This window comes from Dufourea novaeangliae, unplaced genomic scaffold, assembly GCF_001272555.1.
Source record: "Dufourea novaeangliae isolate 0120121106 unplaced genomic scaffold, ASM127255v1 scaffold316, whole genome shotgun sequence".
Lineage (NCBI taxonomy): Eukaryota > Metazoa > Arthropoda > Insecta > Hymenoptera > Halictidae > Dufourea > Dufourea novaeangliae.
The window spans coordinates 599,265-622,724 of NW_015374191.1; the positions used below are offsets into that span (position 1 = coordinate 599,265).

The 23,460-nt window shown below is 36.4% G+C and overlaps 2 protein-coding genes across 3 annotated transcripts; one reads left to right on the plus strand and one right to left on the minus strand.

The window, feature by feature from the left end:
* Positions 1 to 9,377: 9,377 nt before the first annotated feature.
* LOC107192171 (arf-GAP with coiled-coil, ANK repeat and PH domain-containing protein 2) lies at positions 9,378 to 14,608 on the minus strand. The gene is made up of 12 exons (XM_015581372.1): positions 14,446 to 14,608; positions 14,200 to 14,257; positions 13,577 to 13,635; positions 12,896 to 13,069; positions 12,163 to 12,807; positions 11,922 to 12,092; positions 11,736 to 11,842; positions 11,481 to 11,664; positions 10,497 to 11,370; positions 10,340 to 10,439; positions 9,975 to 10,095; positions 9,378 to 9,855 (listed from the first exon to the last, which is right to left on the minus strand). Exons 1-12 carry the CDS (start codon positions 14,496 to 14,498, stop codon positions 9,687 to 9,689), a joined length of 2,715 nt encoding a protein of 904 aa, XP_015436858.1. The 5' UTR covers positions 14,499 to 14,608; the 3' UTR covers positions 9,378 to 9,686.
* Positions 14,609 to 14,840: 232 nt separating this feature from the next.
* On the plus strand, positions 14,841 to 18,556 carry LOC107192174 (COP9 signalosome complex subunit 7). Of its 2 annotated transcripts, none has more exons than XM_015581379.1 (4): positions 14,841 to 14,885; positions 15,495 to 16,149; positions 16,221 to 16,395; positions 18,434 to 18,556. In XM_015581379.1, exons 2-4 carry the CDS (start codon positions 15,502 to 15,504, stop codon positions 18,481 to 18,483), a joined length of 873 nt encoding a protein of 290 aa, XP_015436865.1. In that variant the 5' UTR covers positions 14,841 to 14,885; positions 15,495 to 15,501; the 3' UTR covers positions 18,484 to 18,556. The 2 variants fall into 2 exon arrangements, with proteins under 2 accessions (XP_015436865.1, XP_015436864.1); XM_015581378.1 differs by having other exon boundaries at positions 14,867 to 15,008.
* Positions 18,557 to 23,460: the final 4,904 nt, after the last annotated feature.

The following is a 23,460-nucleotide window of genomic DNA, read 5'->3' on the forward strand; positions in this document are numbered from 1 at the left end:
ATTCGTCGCAACCGGTTGACCTGTGGTGCTCGTGTACGCCGTGATATCCAACGTTTTTGTGAAGACGATTCCGTGAAAGCTCTTCGTTTTTTATGTTAAATGAAACGGAGATCGATCGAGTTATTGTATGTCACAGAGTCCTATGGACTATAAATGCATAAAATCTGCAGTGTAGTGATTTGCTTTTTATAATCACGTTGCCAGTTCCACATAAAGTAGCTACAGGAAGGAAATTCTATATTTCATTATTTTGCAATCACTTTATTACTGTACTTTCTACAAGAAAAAAAAAGATCTATTATAACTTCCTCGCTAGTTTGTAAACTAAAACCAAATTTTCTACATATTTTGTGTCAGGTTCTCCATGCTTACTCTGCGTTTGATATCTGAAACTACAAGTAATAGTATTTCGAGTCTCATTTTACAGGTATATACCCGCGCAATAAATCACTCTAGAAAGCATTACCACGATTTCCCACGCTGGTTGCTTCTGATCGACCAAATCGCGGTTGTAAACGCGCAATAAAACGATGTAGTACGTATCGATTGATCGCTGGAAATTGGAGCGAAACCGCAACACAGGTGCGCGATGATCCAGCGATCTGATGCTCGTGGTATCGATTTTCAGTATCAGGAAGAGGATGACGTAACTTTCTGCTCGAAGGATCGAACTATACGTCCAAGTCGAATTTTACCGTTAAAAAAAGAACAATTTACCACGTTGAACACCTTGGTACTATGTACATGTGTGTAGCATTTACTCATCTATTTTACCCTAGCAATATTCAAAATTGCGAGTATTTTGTTTTACTCTGGAATTCTTAAGATTGAAAGGAAATTATTTTTGCAATGTTTCATCAAATTCAAATCCTTGGTATCGAAAGAAAATTGCTTTTGTTACACTTTCGCTTATATATTAGTTTATTGAGTCACTTTTTAATCGTCTTAAAGGACACTTTTAATCGTCAGGATACATTATGACCATCAATTTACTGATCAACCACGAAGCTCCACCCTTGAAATACACGACAAATAATTCTCGTTCACCCAGTATGTACATGGAGATTCTCGAAAGTAAGTCTGCGAGTCTTATAATTCGTTTTCGCCTACGAATGGTGAATACAGTTTAACAATAGTTCAGCTATACGCAGGGGCAATCTAGGGGACCACTTTTGGGAAGTCAATTATAGAGAATTCGAGGTGGATTCGTTGGTGATAACCGGTGTTCCCCGATTTTAAACCCCCGTAACTTAGCTCGTTCGTGGAAGCGACCAGTGGTCTCTCGTGGCGCAATTTATATTTTACGATACCGAAAGTACATATGAATTATAGCGTTGGTGAGGCCACGGGCCCTTTTTTGACTTGAAGTCAGGTCGTAAATCATGGTTCCCGTAAAAAGTTTTAGCGCGAGCACAATTATGATTGGCCATGGGCCACGGAGATCTCTACCAGCCTTTCATTTCGCTGCCTTTGGCTTACTGTGCCGTGCTGGCTAAAATTTGCCAGAGGGAATATTTCTAATACTATTTAATAAGATTTTATATTAAATGGAAAATGCGATTCTAGCGATGTTTGGTAACATAAATTTACTTGTTCATCGGTGAAATTTATCTTCGATCACCTAGGTACCTTAGACTACTCTTTTTCTCTCAATTCTAATTTTGTCCTGTATTTTATCTACGTATTGATAGAAAATACGTACGAATTTTGCATCTTCAATATAATTAAAATAAGAGTACAAACTTCTCTCGATTATCGTCACGAACTCGGGCTCGCGCCGGACAATAATCATGTAGGGAGAAATACTTGCCAGAGCCTCGGCAACAAAAATGGGACAATGAAGTATGCGCTTGACAGGTTCCATGACCTCCCTGCCCCCAGTGGTGGGGATAACGCTTGGACAATAATCGTGTAGAACAAGCCAGACGATAATTGAGAGGAGTCTGTATGTTCCTTTAACTTAATTAGTTGATGTGCCTCAGTTTTCGTTGATGTATACCATTGATTCGATGATCCAAGAGCATTCGAATGATTCTAGTCTTAGATCTCGCCGTTTTGCGTGACGCAAGTTGCGTCTCGAGAGACGAAAAGCTCGACAAGGTGGGCGTGAAAAAATATATTTATCCACGTGGACAGTTCGCGTTCTCGATATATGTAACGCCAAGTGCGTAAATGTCCGTTCGCCGAATCGACGAACGGCTGCGTAGAAAATTAGAATAAACCATGAAGTCGACGTCTGCTCGATCGACGGAATTAGTGTCCGCCTGCTTACTCCGCTAATCGCACCGTCCGTCTGCCGGCTTACGAAATTCTGGCGTCTCCCTCATGATCGCGTGAAAACAATGTCGTTATTATCGAATAATTTATTTCATTGAAAAAATTAATTACAATTTCGTACTTATGTTCGATTCCAGCCTCCATAAGTAACAAGAGTCTCTACATTTCCATAAACATCCGTAGCTTACTCATCGGTGCTTGCAATAAGTAGAAACAGTGGGAAAAGAACAGACACGTCGATCAAATAGAGAGTTTTCGACAAAGTTGGGCACAATTTTGTACGAATGATTACATACTGAAAAGTAGCCATTTCTAAAATCGTTAACTTTGCCTTTAATCAGTTAATCAGATTAAATAATAATTATTTGCCAAGTATTTATTTATTCGAGAAGAAATGTTATTTTATTATAAAAATTAGAATTTCCACATTTATTCAATGAAACATGGCATAATACATTTTTTATCTTTCATTCGTAATTTGTACCTTTTTATCTAAATAATGAATTTGCCTATTTCTGCGTTTTGATTCTATTCTATTACTTAAATTAGATACTTACAGATTGATCACTGCAAGTCTTAATACAATCTTATATTAGCAAATTTTCTATTACTAAAATCTTGTATTAGTAGAAAATAGTAATCGTGGGTTACTTAATTACAATACATACTATACTATTATAATACTATGTAGGAACCTATACTATTGGATTCGTCCAGTTCATTAACACTCGTAGTAGTAATAATAGAAGATTGTAGTAAGATTTGCCGTGATCCAATAATAAGGTGCTGTAAGGTCTAACCCTGAACCTGTTTCAAGACCCTATTATTCCCGGTGATCAATGTCACCCCGTAATCGGGTTTCTCGTCTATCGCTCGACTGTTCCGCAGGAAGTCGAAAAGCAGAAGGACGGAAAGAGGGAACCTCTCTCGCCTGCGTATAAATTCGATTCTCGTTAGAAGCGACGCGAAAGCGAATTACTCGAGGAGAAAGGGAAGAAGCGAACAGATTTACAGCATCCAGAGTCCCCGGACGCAACCGTCTTACGAAACTATTTTTAGGCGTTTTTAGGGCCTCTCGAATTTAGGCCAGGTTTCTCAGAAATCGAGGGGACGAAACGTGCGACAATGATTATGATGATTTCTCCGATGACTGGGCTCGATCCACCTGTGAGTTCGTTCCGACGAATTGTCCGCGATCGTCAATCAACACCAAGTATCGTACAAATCTATCGATTGTAGATTTATAAACTGTTGTAACTACTTCAGTAGATGCGAACAGAATCTATACTCTCATACGACAATCTTGTAGCCACGAATGTTTCCTCGAACGATCACCTTATATACCATTATTCAATTTCATTGAATATGTAATAAGGATGCGCGAATGTGATCGGTACAATTATGTTTTACAGTTAACTAAATTATTACTGTGACTTTTAGAAAGAAGAATATAATCTTCTCAGTCACATGTATGTATGTACTAGTAAATTAAATAATTTTCTTTCTTGATGAAGGAACGGTTAAGAGGTTCACCAGAGCAGGAGCTTCGCCCTCGAAGCAAGTTTTCTTGAAGTTTTGCGTGGTTAACGAGATTGGTGGGGGTTATTTGAGAACTTACAAAGGCATAAACACTATTTATATTTTCACAATTGAATGTCGACAGTGAATGAAAGAATAAATTGTCAGCTTCGTGTCGAATACGTACCGCGGGCCACTAATGACGATGGATCCATCAATCATTTAAAGCATTTCGGGTTCGATCACGCGACGACTCGTTGCTCAGAAGTCGCAGTTCACGCTGACGATCCGCTGCATCATCGCTGTCGGCCAGATTCGATCTAGTAATTTTGCGCTTCCCAGCCGTTAACCCAATAGCTATCGATTGATCCTCATTAAAATCATTCGCGGTGATCTCAGCATATCGAGCATTCCACGTGAGAAGAACATCTGTTGCCAATCTGTTCGATGTCGGTCGCGCGTCACGCGACAGTGTAAAACCCTTGATCCTACGCTAATTGATTCGAAAGAAATTAGTCACATGGAACGCAACAGGCACATTTCACTGCGTGTAAACATATCGATTTATGGTCACTTTTATTAATTACGTTGCGACAACAGTAAACCACTTTGCGTTCTGCTCCTCTCCTCTTTAACGTTTGGATTTGGATGGAGGTAGATTCAATTTACTTCTGTAATATCCGTATTAAATTTTTTTATATTAATAGATCCTATTCATGATCATTGTTATTCTTATTTGTCGCGAATAGACTACTTTGTGAAAAATGTAGATACATTTTGAAAGGTGGTTATAATTTTCTGTTTGTAACCGTTAGTAATTTGTCAAACTGAAAATTAACTTTTCAAAAAAGCTACTTCCTCTAGCGCGATAGTTAAAGCAAACGTCACTATTCTCTCTCTCTGGTTTCCGTCGTGGAGCCGGAAGATGAACTCGTAAACATATTTTTGGCACCACCCTCCAGAACCACGAATCACGGGAGGGCAGTAATCGAATAATTAACGAGCAACTCGCCGCTTGTTCGTGTCTGTCAGTAAAATTAGCGCAGCTGCGCGCGCGGAATGACATATGCAACCACGAGGCAAGCGATCGTTCGAAATAGGAGCTCTTCTAGGCGTCGTAGACTGCCTGCCGCCGTGCTTGCGCATAGATAGGATCGTATATTATAAACAAGCCTCTTTGAACCAGAATCGGACCGTGAATTTTTTTGGTAATTAATGGTTTGAACGACCGCTTAATTTGTCATCGATGTCCACAGAATAAAAATTTGTTAACTTAAACGTTGAATTAGATCAAATTACGACAGAAATGATGAAGTTCCATTAGATTGTCATGTCATCATCTAATGAGATAATAAGAGCTACGTATCGTATTAATTAATTTTGTAGTCACTTATAGATTATTTCTCGTGATGGAATAATCTTTCATGAAGCATTAGAAATCAACATTTGATGGAAGTAAATTCGTATCGGTCAAAGGACAACAAGAATTTTACTATTATTCTTCATTACAAGCTTAGCAAATAACAAAATGCGTTGTCCTACTTCGAAGAATCGAACCAACGTAAATCTAAGAATTTCCGTTGATCTATCGTATCAGGATGACATAATATTTACAAAGCGAAAGAGATCAACAATCTATGAAAATACGCTGGAAAACAGTTCAAAGAACGAAAGGAATTTTATTATTGTGTTGTTGCGAAGCTTGATAAACAACAAACTGCGTTGATCGAAGAACACTTCGAATAGTAAACACCAGCCGATCGAAGAATAAGAAGAATCTTTCCACGCGATAGATCAATGAGTATATGGGAAGATTAGTGCGTGCAACGGGCGTCCCGATGCGAAAGATCGACGCTCGCCCTGATAAACAATACGGTTTTTATTAGGGGACGCGAACGGTGGGTCCGGCCAATGAAACTGTGGGTTTTCTTATCATCGCTATCTGAATTGAGCCAATCAACGATCGTCGATCGACATATTGCGAGCTTTTACGCGGGTAGAAGCCAATGATGGAACCGCGATGGCTGACCGCAGCTTTTCTTTTCGATAGTAAACGGAAGTTCGCCGATTCGCTTGGAAAAAACTATCACGTTCTGGGAGAATGGGTGAGGATACGGTTGCATTGTACAAGATAATTTATAAAGTGTGAACATGCTAATTTAGATACGATCATCAATACATAAATTAACACTATCGGTTTAGTTGCAATTTTTATTTTGTGTTTCTTTCAATGCAGAAATAAATAATAACCGATGTAACTATAATATGTTAATGGTGTTTAGTAGGAACTTATAGAAAAAAAGTAATGTTAATACAGTAATTTCCAAACCACTGATTATAGTTGTTTTGCTTGGGAAACATTTATATACACAATGATCTAGTGAATTCTATTGGAAATAAAAAAAATAAACACTTTAATGAAAATATATTCTTTCATTACACAGGTACATACGCATACAAATACGATGACCAAACACCAATTTGAATGTTCCATTGTATTAAAATATAATGCTGAAAGTGCAGCATTGTACAAGTTCCATTATAATTCTCTAAACACGATACCCATGGTATGTAAATTTGGAATTTATGCTCGATTTAAAAATGAGAAAAGTGTGAATGTATTAAGTGAAGACCGTAAAATTATTCATTCGAGCGGCATGTTTATAGATGTTTCGATATTCAAAAATGATTTCTCGCGTCATTCACGTATCTCGTAGCTCTGCGTGCGCGTAAATAAATGCTATTAAGAAAACGATTAACACTGTCGTAGAAAGATAGAAAAATCGGTGATAAATTGGTCGGATAGTTTCCGTGCATGCATGTATGTATGTAACTGATAACTGCAGCGATAGGGTATTGACCCGTTTGGATTAATTTACGCAATCGAACAAGAGTAACGCGTAAATTGTGCGTATGCATTCCACCAGATAATTTATCCATCTACAGGGTTCATGAATTGCGCCGTATTTCCATCGTTCTCGCAACGAGTAATTGGTTGCGCAAGTTTCTTGTCGATCGACCGAATCGATGCCTCCATTTTTGCTCGAAGGATCGAGGAATTTTAAATCGTAGCCTTTCTGCTTCCATAGTTCCCAAACGATACGAACGTTTAAATGTAGAAAAATAAACAGAATTTCATACTTTATTTATTCATTTGCACCTATAATTTTTAATTAATAAAAATTGGGTAATTCTTTTTAAACAATGGAGAACATTGTAATTATCAAATAAAACAGGAGTATAGTTTTAGGAAGGAAAAAAATTAATGAAACACACATTGCTTGCGTAACCATTGTTTTACGAAGTCTGTATACAGTATTATACATTGATTCGTTCACATTTTTATTGTAATGTAACGGCGAAACAATAGCATTTGTTCAACTTTTGTATAGACGTGTTTGTGGAATACCATAACAATAATTCACAATTAGGCAGTACCGATGATTATGTTTAAAAATCAATTACATTACACTGTAAAAAATATTGCTTATTTGAAAAATTATTCGACAGAAGTTTCACAACAGTGTGAAGAATATTTTCAATTGTGGAAGACACTTTTTGTCTGAATTAATTGATCATCTTGTATCTTTCTGTTTCCCTTCAGTTCGTTTTGCGTATAAAACATATACAAAAATAAGTACAAAAATTCAAGTACAAATAGAAGGTATCAATTCTCCATTGAAACGAATCTATTAACAAGGGAAAAACTCTTTGTAACACAGTCCAGGGAACACGAAATTATCAAACACCATGATCTTTCTAACATGATCGTGAATTACAAATTGTACAAGCACAAATGAAAATAGTATACTAACATTAAGTAATATATGTATATGAAAATGGAAAACGTTTTGTTGCTATTTGTGCAACAATGAGTATCAGGTGTTTATCATACGATTAAATTGTATTCTTCTTAAAAAAATCAATTTTTTTTTTATAAAAATCGAATACCAGATTCGAAATAAAGTCTACGGTAACATATCAGATTCAAAAAATATATCAAATATTCGTAGAAGAGCCAATGATCCGGTTTTGTACATCGATTCGCAACTAATAAAGCCTCTACTTAACTATCATTTTTTTCAGTTTTAATCTTTTTCTTTCACTATGCACTAAAAATCATGCATTATATTATGATTTTTCAACAAATACTGTTTAATTAATATATAATATTAAGGTAGAAGTAAATGATACGTAACTTATTCGTTGTACAAGTCATGAAAAACGGTAGAGGTGCGCAAGTTATTAGTCTTGAAGCAAAAATTAAACAGTGTTAGTCAGCAGAAAGTTTAGAACTTATATATAATTTAATTTTGTTTGAATTCTACTTTTCTTACATATAATTTGTTCTAGAGAATTCTCTTATTTTTTGCGACCTTCTCTTACATTTATAATAATTACTTTTCTTGCAATTATTAATCAGCTGCTATCTCAACTATTCTCAATATTTATTATCAAAAATTTAATAACTCGCAAACCTCTATACATCGACGTAACAGACCAAAAACTTTAATCCATTAAAAAATTGTATGTGTAAAGATTCTTCTACGCTCCATTAAATTATGCGCTCGCATTAACTCTAAACAATCCACGGAAATAAAGTATCTGCTCAAGTATACAACATCGAATAGTAATCAGATCTACAAGTTTGTATGTACAAACATTTCATATTTTTGGCAACAAATGCTATATTAATCAGTAACTATATACGGGATCGTCTTTAATCTATTTTGGTAATTCAATGGATGTAGTTTACAGCTATTTATAAATGTAACTTCTAGACTAACTACATAAACTCTATGTATATCGGTAATGTCATATTTCAATTGAATCGATACTAGCTACACAGTATCGGGTCGCTACAATTATTGGGCTGTATGCACGTGCAATGTTGTCATTTTTTACAACCTAGCTATAACGACACGTAGTCGTAAAACAAATTTCTTATAAGCAGTTACAATTGTTTCAATATACCTTTTTACCTTTTTTTGCGTCATTACTAAACTGTGGATAGATATTACATTGCAGAAGGTAGTTTGCATTAAAGCAACATTTCACGTGCACGAACCTAATAAAGAGAGAAAAAGATAAACAAACAGTTTTAGTGCCAGTTGTATACACACTACTGGTAATATTTAAGTATATAAAAACAGATATACGTATAAAATCGTTTTTCCAAAGACACCCCTCGCTAGACCATACTATCGTGTTGAAGACGTGTCGGTTAAATAGTAAAACCTCTCGTATAATTAACAGAGTTAACGCTACTTTGTCACGTTTCTCGTATCACATGAACGATATACAAATATCTACTCATAATAATTTACATTATTTCATGTATGTCTGCAAAATTTTCTCCAGTTTGAAAATTCTGTTCATGTTGCGTGTGACGGAAGAAATACACTTCCTTGAAATATAAAATCTAATCTTTCTTTGTTTCCTGTAAATTCAAGCGGAAAACGTGAAGGAAGAAGCCTTTTATCCTTTAATAGTTTATCACTGGATAGCGTAACGTGATGAGTAAGCAAAATATAATTTACTTATTTCATTTCTTTTCGACAAAAAATCTGTAAGTTCCTTGGTTCCTTTAAATACGAAGAAAAGAAAGGAAACCAACAAGATATTAAATTATTCTTCTGTCGCCCAGAGATGAAACGGTACAAAGGGAATTTCTTTTTTAACAAACCTTGGCTTCCTTTCTCTCTCGTCATTACTATACCACACAGAACGTCAAGTCCGTTCTTCACATAATTAAATAAACTCCATTAATCATTTTTATTACCCTGCAAGGAACTGAAAGACGACATTTTCGATGTGTTCTTCTCCTTCTTCTCTTTGCGTTGCAGCAAGCTTTTTACATTCTGCAAATAAGACTTGCGCGTCCTTAAACCTCATTCAGGCGGTTGTGACACGCTGTTACTTTCATTTCTTCGTTGTAGCCGTTCTGGGTGGGAGCAAGCTAATTGGCTGAAGTCCCGGACAACGTCGTTGAATGTTTCGTCACCGCTGATCCCGATTTCTGAATCCTTCATTTCCTCGTTTAGAAGACCGAGACGTAATCTGTAATGAAAGAAATAAGTCGATTTACTGTAGCGAACGGATTAACGTGAAAAAATTATAGAATTCCATGGATTAATGGAAACTGATCTCTAGTAGGAAGTACTTATATATGTACTTACAAAGTAACAATATCTGCGTTGGCTTCTTTCACAGCTATTGACAGAGGTTTTACACCACTTTCGTCCTGAATGTGCTGGTCTGCACGATGCTTTAGTAGCAAGCACACTTGCGCTGTATGGCCTAAAATTCCAACATGAAAGAAACAGATATTACTTGCTCTTTATGATACTATTACAAGTAATAACTAGAACTATTCCATTTATTTATGAACTTTAGTTTCATAAATTTTACTGTAAATTACTTTTTAACAGTACGAATTTGTATAAACGTCTGGTGTCTGTATAGAAATAACATCCCTTTATCATAAGTCGATCAAATGTCACCATTTTAAATAACTGTACGATCTCTTATGACGGTTTCATACCTAATTCCGTGGCCAAATACAACGGTGTCTTTCCGTCACTGTCCTGGCAATTGATTCGTGCCCCATTTAGAATGAGATACTCACAGGACATCACGGATCCCTAAATTTCAATGCAATCGTTATTAAAGAGAAACAGCCCAATGGTATTGATACGTACACTTATAATCGCTTGATGCAAAGCGTTGCGTCCTCTGTCGTTAACATTTGACCAGCACTTGTCAGCCCCGGCTGCCAAAGCTGCACACATCACAGGAAGATTGTGCGCAGCCGCGGCTTTGTAAAGCAGCATCTCCGGATGTAGATTCTCGATATCCTCCTCGTCCGTGAACTCTTCGTCCTCGCCGGCAGTCGAGTCCTGATCCGAACTTAACTCTAAGCTATTATCGATCGTTGGCTTTGGTAAATCGCAACCGAACATCAGCACGTCGGAGTCCATTCTTTTTGTACACTGCTTCTCGGTCCCGATATCCTTATTCTCTAAGACATCTTTGACGTCGGAAATCTCCGCGGTTAAGGACACTTCTTCGCTTTTCAGTGATAAACTATTCTCAGAGTTGGATATTGTATTGTCATCTGCTTCTGGAGCATCGAGCTTACGTTCGTTTACAACGTTGCTATCGTCGCCTTTAGTCTCGCTTATCTCGCTAAGAGGTCGCGCTAATATCTTTCCGTACAACGTGGAATCATTCTTGAGATCTAGATTCGCGCTGTCGTTGGAGCTTAAGGAACTTCTTTCCGTTTTCTTCGCCTTGTCCACGGAACTCAGGCTTTCGATCGACGTGTGCTTGCTGTCATCTGAACTCGTTGAGTTTGGGCCTTCTTTCACCGAAGATAACGTTTCTGTTTTGTTACGATTCGCACTGTCGATTTTGTCGCAACTCCGCGGCCTGCGACGCAGCTTGCGAACGCTCCACTTGCGGAAGTGTATTTTGTCGTGACTCGCGTGTTGTCCGGACGATATCATGTTACTCAATGGCTTCACAAACTTACGGTCTACGTACTTCGCTCTTATCCAAGCCTCGCGTATATTACTGTTGATTAAAGAAGAAATAGGTCTGGATTATCACTTGTTTCGAACGATTGCCTCACTAAATTGAAATCGTAATTTTATTATCGGTGTATGTAAGTACTACTTGCATACCCATGGCATTTTGGTGTTGCTCTAACAATATCAGAGGGAATGGGCAGTGCCTCATAGACGTTATTTACTACGGTATTCCCTAGTTCTGCCATTACTTTCAATATCTCAGGCTCCCAGTCATCCAACGTGAGGGAACGTACTTTGCTATAATGAACACCTAAACTTCTGTGAACCCCAGAACACTCTGAAACAGAGACGAAAAACATTTAAATACCATTGGTTTGTAAAATTATTAAAAAAAAGAAAATGTCTCACCTATGCAGAGCGTGATTCCAAGGTTGATACTGGCCCACCTTGGATTAGCACCACCACAATCACAGCAGGTATCATTTCCAGAAATTTTTAAGAGTTGTTCCCAGACCCTATGGTAAAGACTAGTTATTGTGAAAAGTCTGTTCTATTCCTTGTTGATTGTAACGGAGAAAAAAAATTTTCTGTTACCTTGATTTAGGTTTTGACTGTCTACCTGATCCTCTAATATTCTGAAATTGCAATTCTCTAACACTAACAAGAGTACGCATGCCTCTTTGAATAGCAGCACCAATAGCTTGCTGCATGGCAGTTACCCATGCTAAGTATGCTTCTTCACTGTCAGCTTGCAAAATGTGACTTCTGTGAACCAATTATTGTTGTTATTCCTAAATAATGGAATACGAACGAATGTTCCAGATTAATTACTCACTTTGTAGGACTTAATACTTCGAAACAGTTTCTTCTATCACAGTCTACCACTGGTTTTACAGTACAAAGACGAAGATCCTCTTCCATGACCGTATAATCATTATCGCCCGTTCGTTTTCTGTAAACCAGTTGTTGATCTTTTAAACAGAACCACCTTCTGTTCCATGTTTTGAATGCATTGCTAGTCCGCTTAAAAAGATAGCCTTCCATTCTGGGATTACCAGGTGTTGGAGAGGGTAGTAAGTCTCTATTCGTAACATAAATATGCCGATTTTCCATTTCCTTTTCAAGCTTCACGGAATCAACCCTCATTGTAACTAGGTTCTCTCCAAGATCTTTTAGAAATGGATCCAGGTCTTGCGCCAAATCGCTGCCTTGATGGTAGTATGTAATACAGGCGTGCATGTAATTAAGTAGTGTGCTCAGTATCTCGTGCCGCTTGCGTGCCTGTATCATCGTTAACGAATGAATATAGTCCAGAGCCGTGTGTCGAAAACATGACCGTGTGGCGGACAAAATATTGGAAGTCTCCTCGTATTCTGCAGGTCTGGTCTTTGGAACTTGGGAATTTTTATTTAAAGCTAAATCTAAGTCCGCAGATATTTTTTCGAAGTAATGACGAGATTCTTTTACTCTTTTAATGTCACTGTTAAAATATTACAAATATTACTTAATAACAGTAGAATAATTATGTGCAATATTCTGTGCTCGAGGCATTTAATAATCGATCTTACCTCTTTATGAACGAATTCAGATCCTTAATTACAGTTCTAGATGCCTGATCAATTAAAATAGTATGAAACTTGTTCATTTCTTGTAAAGCATGAATTAATTTATTTAGGTAGGCCATTATCTCTGAATCATCATTAAAGTATAGAGATAATTCCCAAAGACTATTAGCAAATTGGCTGTGAAAAAAAATACTTGTTTAATTTTCGTATAAAACAATTTCATTATGTTTAAAAATTTATAACATATTACATACTGATATTATATACATCAAAATTCTTTATATTCGTATTATTACATATTGTGAGAGTATAAACATATTCTTTATTCATAATTATATCACTACATATGGAAAACAGAATGAATATTTTCTTGTTAATGAGAATTTCAAGTAACATTCATCTTCATTGTGTGACACTGAGCAGCACAAGTATGAATCACTCCCAACAGCTAGAGCTATAATTCACACATGTTTCCTGATTCCTTTATTGCTTGGAATCTCCCTCCTCCTTTAATATGGAGCATAATCATTTGCAACAATTAACATTTCTTTAATAACTTGGTTCATTGAACCCATTAAACATTTTCATTCGTTGATTGAACTTTGCTTTTCCTTCTATTATCATATCAACTGTTGACATCATTCTTTAACTTATGTATATAGTCTGTAAATCTGTTTAACATACCTTTGTTGTCCTATAAAAAGTTTCCCGGTGTCAATCATTTGGCTACAATTTTTCAATACCTACAAAAAAGAGACTGATATATAAAAATGAATAAATAGAATTATTATTAAGAGATTACAGATACTCCTGCAAATATAGATTTTTATAGATCAATTTACAGAAACTGGAATAAAAAAAATTTGTGTGTTCTCTCTAATATTCTATCAGGTTCTAAATAAACTAAAAACTTCATTGGTCTTTATCAAATAGTTCGTTATAAAATCCACAATTTTAATCAATAAATTACAAGAGATCTTTAAAAATCATGGGTGTCAGTATTACTCTTAGACACTCCAAGAATTTCATAACACAAATAACTAACAATTCTAAGAGATGTTTGTTGTATTGCTTCTGAAAATTTCGTATTGTTTTACCAACAAAGATATATAAACGTTTAGAAATAAAATCTTATTCATTCATGCACTTTCTATTAAAACAAATAAGATTTGCGTTTAATGGTGATCTACGTCGCCGTGGTAGCTCTATATAGTACAATGGAAAGTGTTACATATACCATTTATAATCTACCGTAGAACAATGACAAATATGATAATAACTACAATGCAATCTGTTTGTGGTGGTACCTTGTCTAACTTTTGTTCCAGTAGATCAACATTTGCCTCCACATCCTCGATGCATGATCTATAGGGGGAAAAGGGTGTAGACATTAAAAGAATTTCTCTGAATAGTCCTCCTCGATTCATGATCGAGCGAAGCGCGTTCGGTGGCTTAGTCATAGTAAACAGTGTGCGGATACCGCGACGGAATAAAACGAATGGTAGAAGCCAGCAGGCGTTTAGAGAGAGCGGATAGGTTTAACGAAATCTCACCGAAACTTTGGCGTGTCTCGCAAACATTCCTCGAACTCGATTAAAGGCTTCATTTTGTACTATTCGTTCCGCGGAATTTTCAAGCGCAGTCTCGCCCGACGACCTGCAATCTTGAAATATTTCCGTTCACTGTTTCTCATCAAACGGCACGATCATTTGGAAAGACCACTGACACGAACTGTACGCATTCGCGAACGAGCAACACACGTTCCCCTACTCTTCTTCACAACCCATTGAAGTTGTTCCGAGCTGGACGCGATGCATCCCACTGTCGGCAACGTACGGCTCACGTTGGGCTAGCTGAACAGTTCAGAAGGAATTTATTGATTCAGGGAAAACGCAATCTTCCTTCGAGTATTTTCTTTCGTACGATGCTTCGCATGATGCTTTCACGTCATTCATTATTCGGTTCCTAGGCGGCTAGAAGAACGTTCCATTAAGTAAGGTTTCGTTTCTTTTTCGTGGTAGAACTTATACCATTGTATATATTTATTGGACTTACACACACCTAAAGACATATTCAGTGGGAAAGGGTATTTCGTATTTTGTAAACATCGAACGGAGTAAGTTGCAGTTATATAATAATTAATTTACATAACAGATTGTATTTTTTTGAACATTAATGTCACTCTGTTGTTTGTAATGTATTTGGGTGAATAACGTGTGATGTGTAAATAGGCTCCACTCTAACCTCTCTTAGTGTCTAGCAAATCGAGATCTCCCTAGTGTGATGTTGTTATTTCGATGAGTACTACATGGTAGATTGAAATATGAAATTCATATGACAGATAGTTGGTTTTTGAAATATTTAATATCAGATTTTGGTCATTGTTTGTCCTTTAAAATATCAGATTTCAAGGGAGAGCATTGATGGTAAGACGTTAGGAAAGATAGTATTACATTCCGGGATCTCTCCTCGTATATTACTTTTATATGCTAGTGAATCATTTCTAAGCATTATTTCTTATTTTTAATGTAGACTTTGTTTGATTATTCTTTAGACTATAGGTTAGTATAGATTTGTTTATCAGTTTGTTCTTATTCAATAGGATCAAAATGACTGGTGGAACCACCACTGAAAAGTCAGCCAACAACCCCTTAGAACAGTTCGTATTGCTTGCAAAAACTGCTAAAGGGGCAGCTGCTATGGAACTGATAAAGCAAGCTGTAGAAACACCAGGTGTTAATGTCTTTGGGGAATTATTAGATATGCCCAATATCAAAGAGTTAGAGAATGGACCTTATGTTCAATATTGGAACACGTTGAACTTATTTGCTTATGGTACCTACAAAGAATACTTGGAGAATAAAGATAAGGTTTTAGAGTTGACTCCCATACAGAAGAAGAAGCTCCAACATTTAACAATTGTAACACTTGCCACAAAGTCCAGATGTATACCATATTCTGTACTCCTGGAGGAGCTAGATATAAAGAATGTTAGAGATTTAGAGGATTTAATAATTGAAGCTGTCTATGCAGACATCATACACGGCAAATTAGATCAAAAGAATTCGCAGTTAGAAGTAGATTATGCTGGTTTAGGACGAGATGTTAGACCAGGTGATACCGGAGTAGTAGCAGAAACATTAGCTTCATGGGGTCAAGCTTGTGATACAGTGCTAGTGTGTATCGAAGAACAAGTTACCCGAGCCAATCTTGAAAAACAGAAAGCCACCAATCATAAGGAAAGAATACAGCGAGATGTAAGCATTTTATGGACAAAAATACACTAGTGCAGTAGAATTGTATCTTGAGGTTTGTAAATTCTTGTTAGATTGCCAATATAAAGAAGTTACTTGCTGCACAAACCGGTAGTGGTGGAGTACAGGATGCTGATATGGCTGGAGGTAGTCCAGGGACAGGAGGAAGTGAATCGAATAGAGAAGCTTTATCAGTTCCGCCAGATCTAAAAAAGAAGCAGTTAAAGATCAAATGTATGAAAGGCAGTGGTAAGTACTGGAAGACATAAGTTCAGTTATCTTCCTATCCTGAAAAATGTATCCCATTGATGGCATGATTGGTAGCATGTCTCACGTAATTCGCGTTTACCGACATTTAAAATTCCTACAATTCGAAATTAATGTAAACTTTAACCAATAATGGCTAACACAATTGAGGAACAATATTGCGAACAAAGACAAATTTGTTAGGCAGTATGATTGAAGGGATTCAATACTTTTATTCCGAAACAAATGAATCAATTATAAATCGCTGTTGTCTTTGTTTAAGTGTTTTTGTTAGATTAAGTTTATAATATCTACTAAACGCCGTAGTTTGTGTTGTATGTTGGAGTTCAGAAAAATGACAAAGGTGTTAGGTAGAATGGTCTAGAAACTTTTATTTCGAGCGAATATTTATCCAAATATTTGCTCGGAATAAAAATTGTGTCAAATACCAATTAACCGTGATTGCGCTTCGGTAACTAGTGCATGAGAATAATTGAGTAGATTAGGTTCGTCTACAAGTAACAAAGTCTGCAGACTGCATTTTTGTATTATATTTGGTGTTCGGTTTCGAGTCGGTACCGTTCAATCGAACATTTTACAGTTTCGTCTTGTAAGATAAAATGTGTTTTTGTTTCGACACTTTATGTTAAAAGAGTTACCATTCGTTAATTGTTAAGCAGTGCACAAGCATAAAGTATTAGATTCCTTAAGTCACAGTGCACTCGAAAATTAAACTGAGTTTGTGGAAAATGGAGAAGTTACTAAGTAAATTGTTGTAAACGTTCATAATTAACCAGTGAACATCGATGTTGATTATTTATTGAAATTCATTGTCAGCGGTTCGTAACAAGTTATAAATGTGGGATCGACCCGTGATCGTCCTCACAACGAGAACTCAAAGACTAGAAACGTTCTTTTTACGCAGATGAGTAGGACAGGAAAGGAAACAGACCACTTTTATAAATAAGCTTCCGAATTTTGTAATGCAACACCGTACGACAGTCTATAGTTAGACCAAAGATTTTATATTTGTGTTGTGAGGGTGTATGAGCAGGGCTCGACGATTATGAGACAGGTCCGAGGTTGCAATAAAGTGCATCGTTTGCCAATGTATTCGTGTCTATGTGTATTTTTATTATTATTCACCGATGACTGAATGTATGCAGGCTGTCATGAACCATTTGGCTTACTAGGCAGTATTGATCTTTTCTCAACTGTTTGCGTTCTAACGTTGTTTCTTCAAACATCTTTATTTTTTCTAAACAAAAAAAAACGATATATAACCATGATAGAGTGAGAAAGGATACAGCGAGAGTGTAAAATGTAAACTAGTCGGATCGATCGTTGTTAATTAAAACAAGAAAAAAGGAAAAAAAAACACAGAGGGAAAGCTGTATGTTTAGGAGAGCGTAACGGTATACGAACGACGTCGTTGCTTAGCGAAGAAGAATGTCAAGTTGAATTTCAAAGCGTTGTAATTGCTAATGGAATAAAAGGATAATTTATTTTAGCGAGGCTTTTTATATTTTTCCGCACCCTTGAACGCCTCTCCTTCTTTCGTCTGTGAGCCGGGGTCGTCATTTATTTATTTATTGGCTTCTAGTCACTTCGGTTAGCACCAAGTACCATAATAAAATAATATCATTCGATTCGTTAAAATTCGTCGTTGTCGTTATCGTTATCATTTCTAGCGAAAAATAATATTCCACGGAACAGATTGCGGATAAATATCAAGTTATGCAACACATCTTTCCAGAGCAATTTATAAAAGTATAAAGTTAGAAATTTAATTTTTTTCCGTTAATTAATTTCACTGTGTTACATGTTAAAAGAACGTGTATTTTGCAAACTGATACGAATGCATAAAATCCGCAGTCTGGCGATTCTTAATTATGGATTATGTAGGTTATTTGGAATCACCAGTTGCGACCGAGAGATCTACGATTGATAGTAGTGTTGAATGATCACGTGTTTCCTCTGTTCCTAAGACTGTGTGTTCAGATACAAATCATGAATGATATTGCCTAATCGGGATTTTCAGGATCCACAAACCCGGTAAAGCACCACGAACTGAACGATGATCAGAAATGAGAAACTCATCTTACGGCGTATCAACAACTCGGTCGGATCGTTCTGTCTCTTTCACGTTTCTGGTATTGACGAGCGGCGCATCGTTTTCTCTGTAATTTTTTTGTACTTTTTAAGAAATAAAACACATCTTGAAACTTATCTTACACTTATTGTAATAGGGCGCACCTGACTGTGCGTGAGTAAGATGAAATGAAACATGATCAGTAATAGGGTGTCTCCTTTTTCTCTGTTCGGTATAAGTATCGAGAAACTAGAGTGATCTTTTTGCAGATTAAGACTTAAGACGTTATTAATACATAGAATGTTAAAGGACGTACACATTAACGAAATCTCTACTGATGGCCATAAGTTTCTCTTTTCAAAGAATAATATTCCCTTTCAAAGAATATTTACAATTTGATTGTAACTTTCACTCTCAGCTATATTTTAGAAAGATGTTCAAAATGGTGGCGCGCAGATAGACGTATAATTTAAATATGTATCTTAAACGTAGGAGTAGTGAGAAACAATAATAGTATGGGTTGAAATACTTTTACAATTGATTTTATTTTTACTTTTTTTTTCCTTTCTTTGTTGTCCCTTTTAACGGATACATCGTAATACCACTTAAACTTGTGTTCCTACCTTAGCGCTCGTACGTATTTAAAATATGATTAGACCGTAACAGTTTGATCGTGTTTAAGAGTTCTTGACATTGTCATTGCATTGCATCATTTTTCTTTTTTAAATAATTTATCGTCGCGCTACTTGCTCCATCGTTTCATAGTCTTAACACTTGTCGAACGTTACGACCAAATTGGTTCGATATGAACTAACATTTTTCGTTTCATGCCTCGCTGTGTATACGTAGATTATTATGTACAATCGTACTCTTAAATAATATGTACACACCTTGCCTTAGAACTATTCTTTGAAAACAGTTAAGTATATTTCTATTTGCGTTGTTTCCTTTGGCCGAATATCATTTCGAAAAACAATTAATGGCCGTTTAAATATACTTTTTAAAGGTTTATTGAACGTTAAACAAGGAGTGAGATCTATAGGGGCCAAACAGTGGATACTGGGCTCATTTGTACCCAAAGTCTGGCGAGACCTCGATGATTTCCATAAATCTTCAAAAAATTTAACTTTTTTATATATTCGAACCTACAGGATGATTCTAAATTAACATGTCAGATTTAGAATTTCTACATATTTAATTTGAACTATTATGGACGTTACAATGAAAAGTGTACATTTTAATTCATCCACTGTATAATTATTGTTTGTTCGTTATGAATTTGTTGAAATTCAATAAACGATGTGTAACATTTCGTTGGTTGTCGTTATCTACATTGTTACATAGATCAATCTGACTTCTGAGGTGTTCATTTATAATCTAAAGTGGAGGTATGAATACTCAATATAGCGCATAAGTGATTATGCTGATCACCGTGATAATTTTAAGAAAAATTAAAAATTGTTGTTTTTTAATTCAGTTTAATTTAAGTTGTGAGTGAACATAATTTTTTCTTAAGTATTATTTAGTATTATTTAGAATCACCCTGTACAAAGATAATTATTCTACACAACGATCAATTAACAAGACATTCGCCGATAACATTGAACATACATATTCTTTTAGTGACTATTACTACAAATAAAATACAGTAGGCTATGCATAGGATAGAGTGGGATATGTGTATCGCTTACGTTTATAGTCACGATTCTACGGAAAGAATTTACAGTACTTCGCACACTTATGTACACCAGACCCTACGGAACAATTTCATCGTATACCTCCAGATCAAGCGATAAAATTAGATCGATTATTATCTTACCAGAAAACATTTGGAACACGCGTAACGTTGCGCCTTTTTAAATTCTACGTGTAGCAATTCCTATAGTTTGCAGAGAGGGTTCGAAAAGAAGGAAAAATATTCCTGCTAGTCTACGCTCGTGTAGTCACACCTCGAGATTTTCAAAGCGAGTTTATAGGTACTATTGAATATTATAACTTTCGTTCATTAAGCTTCTTAAATTTTAAATTTCACGTAATATTTACAGGTGAATAATTTATGTACAGAAGTTCTCTTAACAGGACTATCGTTTCCCATAATGTTTTTTTTTTTACAAAAATGTACAGTTATTAGTAGATCGCCTCATTTTGATTCTTATTTTTTTTTCGGCGTAGTTATTCGTATTTGGCAACGATCTGGCTAACTTTCAAGTTTTTCTTTTTACAGAACAACCATCTCGACTATATATTTACAATCAACCCAGTTGACTATATTATCAGCGAAGTCGCGTCAATGTGCATCGTGAGAATGGTCGTGTATGTACAATAGAGATTTACGCAATCGACGTGAATTATATTCCGTTGCATTACGCTACGATCACAGAGGAAACCAGAGCAGTTCTTAATAATTAATTAAAGTCGATGGCTATGCGTTCACATTGGCGTACTGTGCGATTTTTGCATATTATGTATTGTGGTCTCGTGTATTTATTGGATTCTTAAACGTAACTACAGATTTTAATACAGTCAGACGAACAAAATCATTATTAAGATGAAAGTCTTCGAATAAGGAATGAAAGATAGAAAACCTTTTCCCTCGCTGATTATCGTATAAGGATAAAAACGGAATAATCTTTTATTCTCAACAATTAAAAACGTATTCAAGTAAATATTGTTATCACTCGAATGAAATGTTACTAAGCTACAATTATAACAAGTTCGAAGATTCGAGTCGTAATTTCATTTTAGTTAACATAATATCCTACCGTCAGACTGCGGATATCATTTGTGGAAAACACAATTGCATTCCTGTTTCTATAAATTATTTATACAAATTCTGAATTTCCATAAACATCCGCAGTCCACCAATCACACTCAGTTAACAGCTTACAATATACGCGACACAGGACAGCACAATTCACACACTTCCGGTCGGACTTGAGTAACGGGAAGCGTAGCTTTTAAACAACAAATTTGTAAACAAGAGTTTCGTTTTTCATGGTATGCCACCTCGATGTACAATCAGTCGTATATTTAAAAAATATCGATGGATTAATTCTCGTTTAAACAACCACTGGCTTCTTCGAGATTGGTTTCAAACTCACGGATAAAATGGCGGACTCTGAGGCAGGTTGCTGCTATAAAGAAACGTCCGCTTGGTTCACAGGTCCATTTCCTATCCTCGCGTTGTTGTTCAATTGTTTCGTTGTTGTCGTCTCCTTTGTCGTTGTAGGATTCTCTTTTGCATCTTTGCCACCCATTGTTCCATTCGGTTCTTTGTCGTCGTTAGACGTTTGCGTCGATCGCGAAACGACCGCGGGCGGTGGCTTGCCATTTTTTTGGTCTTTCACCTCCAGTTCGAAATCTGGAAAAGAAAATATCGGTTTTTGTCTTTTAACATTCTGCGTCCTAATTATCATGTGAAACGACTGTATTTTGCTACATCAGCTCGGCCGAGAAGGTTGTTTCACGCAGATGTTCTGCCTGTGGCGGTCTTGTGTATATCAGGAACGTGAAATTGTTCGTCTTTTTTTGTAAAACGCTTAATTAAAAACTTCGGTTGCTAACCGTACAAAGAGAAGAACGCAAAATAAGTTGAATGAAAAAGAGGATAAAGAAAACGGAAAGAGGGCGGACGTGTTTTCTTTGCGGAGCTCGTTAGTCGAGTTAAACGCTGTTAATGAATTTTGCTAAAATGAAGGCGGTCTGGAAGTTGTAAATACATAGCTTTTTTCGAAAAATTGGAGTACTTTTTAAAAGGGTTTTTACGTGGTCTACTTCCCGTGACTTATTTTTTGGTGATTTCGAAACCGAGGACAAAAATGCATTCTTAACTGCAACTACGTTGCTAATCGATCCTACATTTTATTCAGTGTATCAGTGAGTAATTATATTTTCGATAAAATTCAGGCTTTTTACAAGGAAAAATACTTTTATATACTAACAATATTGATGAAATAATTACAAGAATAAATAGTAATAAAATAAGAAGAAGTTCTTGTTCGGTTTTAATGCCTAATTAATCTGTTCTTTTCTCAGTTTGATCGTGTATTAATAGAGCAGAAATTTAGTCATCCTAGGGGCGAAAATTTTACAGAGTCACGAACTGATAGTCACTTACATTCGCTCTGGGTCGAACAATCGATGGTGCTGATAATGTGCTTCTTGACAGCTTTATTCTGATCGCACGTGGCCGCCGTCAGCGTTATCGGCGCGATCATGCTCGAGGCATTTGTCGCAGTCACCGCCGAGCTTTTAGTCGTGCTATATCTCGCTGGCATCATGCTCTGACGGACGTTCCTCTCAGGTCGGATCAAAATAATGTATAACTGTTGAAAGGCGAGGGAAAATAACAATTCCAAGAAAATTACTTCCATATAAATGTATCATTCCATTTAATTACCTTCGGACTAAAGAGGCACGCTATAGTCACGGACGCAGAGAGACTAATAGTCACTGACATCGAAGTGATTCTCAGCGCAACGTTGCTTCCTGTGCCGAAGTACAATGGTACGAAGGCTAACCATATTACACACGTCGTGTACATTGTGAATCCTAAATGGAAGATGTTAAAATTTTCAAAATACTATAGAGACACTGTACACTACAGTTTAAATACGACAATTCGTAAAGCATTGGAGGAAATGCAGTTCGAGCAAATAGGAAGAAGCGATATTATGGATATACTTACCAATATGTTTGCTCTCATTGAAAGCTTCCGGTATTTTTCTCGTGAGTACCGCGTAAACGGTGCAAACGACGATCAGCATGATTGGATATGCGAACGCGATCATATAGCTAGCGTCGACGTAACTGTTGCAAACGAGTAAATTGTCGTCCCTGGTCGGATAGTGATGCATCGCTTTCGCCGGGTCGATTATCATCCAAACTCCATTAATTAAGATCTGCACGAACACCAGACCGGAACAGATGATCAGCTGTGATCGCGGGGATATGAAAGATGGTCTCTTGGCGCTGTG

Excerpts from the sequence above, each read along its gene's own strand:
- LOC107192171 (XM_015581372.1), bottom strand. The coding sequence starts at position 14,498 with ATGAAGCCTTTAATCGAGTTCGAGGAATGTTTGCGAGACACGCCAAAG. Across the intron at positions 13,070-13,576 it reads CTTTTTATAGGACAACAAAG|CCAATTTGCTAATAGTCTTT; the intron begins GTATGTTAAACA and ends TTTTTTTCACAG. Across the intron at positions 12,093-12,162 it reads GAAGTATTAAGTCCTACAAA|AAGTCACATTTTGCAAGCTG; the intron begins GTGAGTAATTAA and ends ATTGGTTCACAG.
- LOC107192174 (XM_015581379.1), top strand. The coding sequence starts at position 15,502 with ATGACTGGTGGAACCACCACTGAAAAGTCAGCCAACAACCCCTTAGAA. Across the intron at positions 16,150-16,220 it reads AGGAAAGAATACAGCGAGAT|ATTGCCAATATAAAGAAGTT; the intron begins GTAAGCATTTTA and ends AATTCTTGTTAG. Across the intron at positions 16,396-18,433 it reads CAAATGTATGAAAGGCAGTG|GATCCACAAACCCGGTAAAG; the intron begins GTAAGTACTGGA and ends CGGGATTTTCAG.